The sequence below is a fragment of the Limulus polyphemus genome, unplaced genomic scaffold, assembly GCF_000517525.1.
Source record: "Limulus polyphemus unplaced genomic scaffold, Limulus_polyphemus-2.1.2 Scaffold12248, whole genome shotgun sequence".
Taxonomy (NCBI): domain Eukaryota; kingdom Metazoa; phylum Arthropoda; class Merostomata; order Xiphosura; family Limulidae; genus Limulus; species Limulus polyphemus.
This window is the reverse complement of record NW_013677858.1, coordinates 5844-10280: the sequence shown is the minus strand read 5'-3', so window position 1 is coordinate 10280 and position 4437 is coordinate 5844. Positions and strand designations below refer to the sequence as shown.

The window sequence follows — 4437 nt, the reverse complement described above, 5'->3', positions numbered from 1 at the left end:
GACTACACCAGTGTTCGAAACAAGCCACGTGTGACTGTAGCAGTGTCCGAATCGAGTCACGGGTGACTGTAGCAGTGTTCGAATCGAGTCACGTGTGACTACACCAGTGTTCGAAACAAGCCACGTGTGACTGTAGCAGTGTCCGAATCGAGTCACAGGTGACTATACCAGTGTTCGAAACAAGCCACGTGTGACTGTAGCAGTGTTCGAATCGAGTCACGTGTGACTACACCACTGTTCGAAACAAGCCACGTGTGACTGTAGCAGTGTTCGAATCGAGCCACGTGTGACTATACCAGTGTCCGAATCGAGTCACAGGTGACTGTACCACTGTTCGAAACAAGCCACGTGTGACCGTAGCAGTGTTCGAATCGAGCAACGTGTGACTGTAGCAGTGTTCGAAACAAGCCTCGTGTGACTGTAGCAGTGTCCGAATCGAGTCACGGGTGACTGTAGCAGTATTCGAATCGAGCAACGTGTGACTATACCACTGTTCGAAACAAGCCACGTGTGACTGTACCAGTGTTCGAAACGAGTCACGTGTGACTGTACCAGTGTTCGAATGGAGCCACGTGTGATATACCAGTGTTCGAAACAAGCCACGTGTCACTGTAGCAGTGTTCGAAACGAGTCACTTGTGACTGTAGCAGTGTTAGAATCGAGCCACGTGTGACTGAAGCAGTGTTCGAAACGAGTCACTTGTGACTGTAGGAGTGTTCGAATCGAGCCACGTGTGACTGTAGCAGTGTTCGAAAACGAGTCACGTGTGACTGTAGCAGTGTCTGAAACGAGCCAGGTGTGACTATGGCAGTGTTCGAATCGAGTCACGTGTGACTGTAGCAGTGTTTGAAACGAGCCACGTGTGACTATAACAGGAAGAAATCAAAATAAAATATTTTATGTTTACCTATTAGGAAATCTAGAACAGCCATGTCCATAATATCCGCTAGTCGTCTACCGTCATTGTACACTGCTTTTTTCCTGACGACATTACAATAGTCGTCACTTTGTTCCCACTCTGCCTTTCGTCGCTTGTGGTACGACCTTCTCCACGGGTGGCGCCAAGCCTTCCTGGGAGCGAGTCTTTTTGGCGGAAGATGTACAGCAAAGCTACCCTCGAGTGTGTCTGGGTGTCCACAGATGGCGTGGCCCGTGTCACAGTAGTATTCACACTTACCGTGAAAACATACGTTGTTAGCTGTGGCGTTAAAGACGTGAAACAAAAAAAAAGGAACAGTTACGACAACGTACTTCACCTTACAGTTGAGTGATGTAACTGCGCTTGGACAGGGCGTAACCTAGTAATTAGCGTGCCTGGACTGAGGATTCGTGGTTCGCGACCGGTTGTCGCAAAAACTAATTTCGCACTCTGGGGACGGGAGCGCATTGTACGAGTTAAGGTCAAATTCCACTATTCGGTTAGACGAGCGGAGTCTAACAGTTGGCGGCGGGTGAGTATTGACTAATTGTAACTTTGTGCGAAAATTCCAGAATCAAAACAGAAAATAAACTTCTACAATGTCAATATTGCATGATATTTTCGTCTTTAATTTAAATGTACTGTTGGCGTGTCTAGCTAAAGAAAAACATGTCTCTGTGATGTGCGTTTTAGGGTTGCCGCAAGAAAGGAAAATCAGCTTTTTCAAATTTCGTCCCCCCTACCCTTAGTGGCTCAGCCGTACGTCTGAAGGCTTATAAAGCTAAAAACCGGGTTTCAATACCAGTGGTAGGCACAGCACAGTAGCCCATTGTGTAGTTTTGTGTTTAACTACAAACAAACGTTCTTTAATTTCAACTTACGTACAGGACACAGCGATGGTGAAATGCCGAAAGTTCGTCTGTTAAGATCTCGACTTTGATTATTCTTTGGACACGAAAATTTATTTAAAAAGAATAATAACAACAAGGAAACTGAGTACTGATTAATCTATATGATTATGGCTACTTCTGAGCCACAGGGGAAGAAGGACTACGTTTTTTCAGGGAGGTATCAACCAATAACTACCGAGTATGTGGTGATATTGTTACTTATGTGATAGCCGTTATGGTTGGTAGTTTCATGATAACAACCAACTTATGTTTCGTCTATTAAATATTGATTTATAGCGAGGAATCTAAATAAATGGCTTTAGAAAAAATATTGTACTAAATTATAAAACTCTTCCTAACCTCGAAAATATGTAACTACAGTAATTATCATACACATCTTACCCTGCTGTGATTTTATTACTGTGATAATATGTTATAACTAAGTTATAAATTCCGGTTGTTTAGGTATTGTCCCCTGATGGGACAGCGGTAAGTGTTCGGACTTAAAACGCTACAATCCGAGGTTCGATTCTCCGCTGTGGATAGAGCAGAGAGCCCAATATTTAAGTTATAAATTCCGGTTGTTTAGATATAGTCCTCTGATGGGACGGCGGTAAGTGTTCGGACTTACAACGTTACAATCCGAGGTTCGATTCTCCGCGGTGGACAGAGGAGAGAGCCCAATATTTAAGTTATAAATTACGGTTGTTTAGGTATAGTCCCCTGATGGGACAGCGATAAGTGTTCGGACTTGCAACGCTACAATCCGAGGTTCGATTCTCCGCGGTGAACAGAGCAGATGGCCTTATACGGTTTTGATTTTAAATAAACTAACTTTGGTATTTTAAGTTCGGACTGTTTTAATTCAAAGTTTTCAACACAAAATTTTCTTGATAAAAGTATTACTGCTATACGGATAATGTCAGATTTGGATTTCCCTCATAATGATCGGACGGTGGAGATCCATTAACTAAATAATAAAGTTAATAGTTCCGACCCGTAGCGATGGCGCACACAGGCCTAATTGACAATGATTATTCATTACCAAGTATGACTAAATATAAATGTATAAAGTAATGATTTAACATAGGTAGTATTATATGTGTCAGTTTACTCTGGTTAAAGATATTGATATATCAGAAGTGTCCGATTTTACTGTTTACGCTGGCTAACATTCTCTGATGTTTTGATATATCAGAACCAGAAAAAGTGTCCGATTTTACTGTTTACGCTGGCTAACATTCTCTGATGTTTTGATATAAAAAAAGTGTCAGGTTTTACTCTTTAGACATTAGATGAATAGAAGATGATCGTAGAATAAAGAAAATAAAATTATAGCATTTTGTTTACATGAGCGACATCTTACGGATACAATGGGCTTATTGACCAGGTCAGAGACCTTTACGGCCCAAGCATAACAGACCCTAAATTTGAACTTAGAAGCAAAGTTAATGAAACCAGTCGACAGTATCAGCCGCTTGAATCAGTTGCTCTAAACAGAATAGCGGGATTGACTGTCATGCTTATAACGCACACATAATCGGAAAATGCGAAGCGTGTTTGATAGTCTATGTTTGATCCTCGGAAGTCCATTTCGAAAGGCTGTATAGAAAGAAAAGTTAACATTTAACAAAGGAGAGGCACGAGCAAAATATTACACTTCGACCTTTGAGACGTTTGCCACGCCCACCATAAATGATGAAATCAAGTTTATATAGAAGAATGTAAAAAATCAAGTGTTCTATTGTTGTTTTTCACATATTTGCACAAAGCTATGCAAGACCGTCTGCGCCTGCGCCGTCTCTAGTTTTAAATTGATAGACTAAAGGTAAAGTAGCCAGTCAACTGTTGGGATCGAAAGGTAGGAACTGACTGTCACTTTTATAACAAATCTACGGCCATAAGGTACAGAGCGAGAATCCCGAGAGTCACACTACAGGCACGCTAGCTACTCGGCATAAATAACAGGATAATTTCGTGTATTTTATTTAACATTTAAATACCTGTTTAGTTTAAAAGCTAGAGGAAACTTATTCAGACTGATTGTTAAAGTTACTCTCTGAGTCTGCTCACTACTTGAAATATTATAATAGTTTTTCTTCTTTATAAAATCCAAACTAAACTAACATACAGGAATTTCGCGTAAGTGATCCCACCTGGTGAAATAAAAAACGTTTTAAGAAGGTCTGTTTCCGCTAACTCATAAATTTCTGAAGTAATATTCAGAATTCTTCCAACTACAGGCGGCGCTCGACGAAATCCTAAAATTCTAGAAAATAAACCAAAACCATTATGACAATAGTAGATAACAGATTTCTATCAATAAATAATATACATCACACCACCTAACAGCTAGCAACGAACGTTAGAATATATTAGGAACAGAGAAAAAATGTTATGAAACGTATTTAAAGTTTATTAAAAATACTTCACTGAAAAATCTGATTTTTTGTATGTGAAAGCCTTATAATATTAACTGAAAGTCTGCCAAATTTGGTGAAGATATACACACTATATTGAAAGATAGAAGTATCAGATTTGTAAAGACTTTAATCGAGTACAAAGAGGTCACACGATCAGTCAAATTGACCAAATATGGCCGTATAAAGAGGATACGTGGTCGGTCAA

At 40.2% G+C, this 4437-nt stretch overlaps 1 protein-coding gene across 1 annotated transcript in view; it reads right to left on the bottom strand.

Annotated features, from left to right (window-relative positions):
- LOC106476952 (extracellular serine/threonine protein CG31145-like) overlaps positions 1-4125 on the bottom strand; it is a gene marked incomplete at its 5' end in the record, with an annotated part of 6338 nt that extends 2213 nt beyond the window's left edge. The window contains 2 exons of the mRNA XM_022380682.1: positions 908-1198; positions 3966-4125. Of these exons, the coding sequence (XP_022236390.1) occupies positions 908-1198; positions 3966-4125 (451 nt within the window). The remainder of the gene's footprint in view (positions 1-907; positions 1199-3965) is intronic.
- Between the last annotated feature and the right edge of the window lie 312 nt (positions 4126-4437).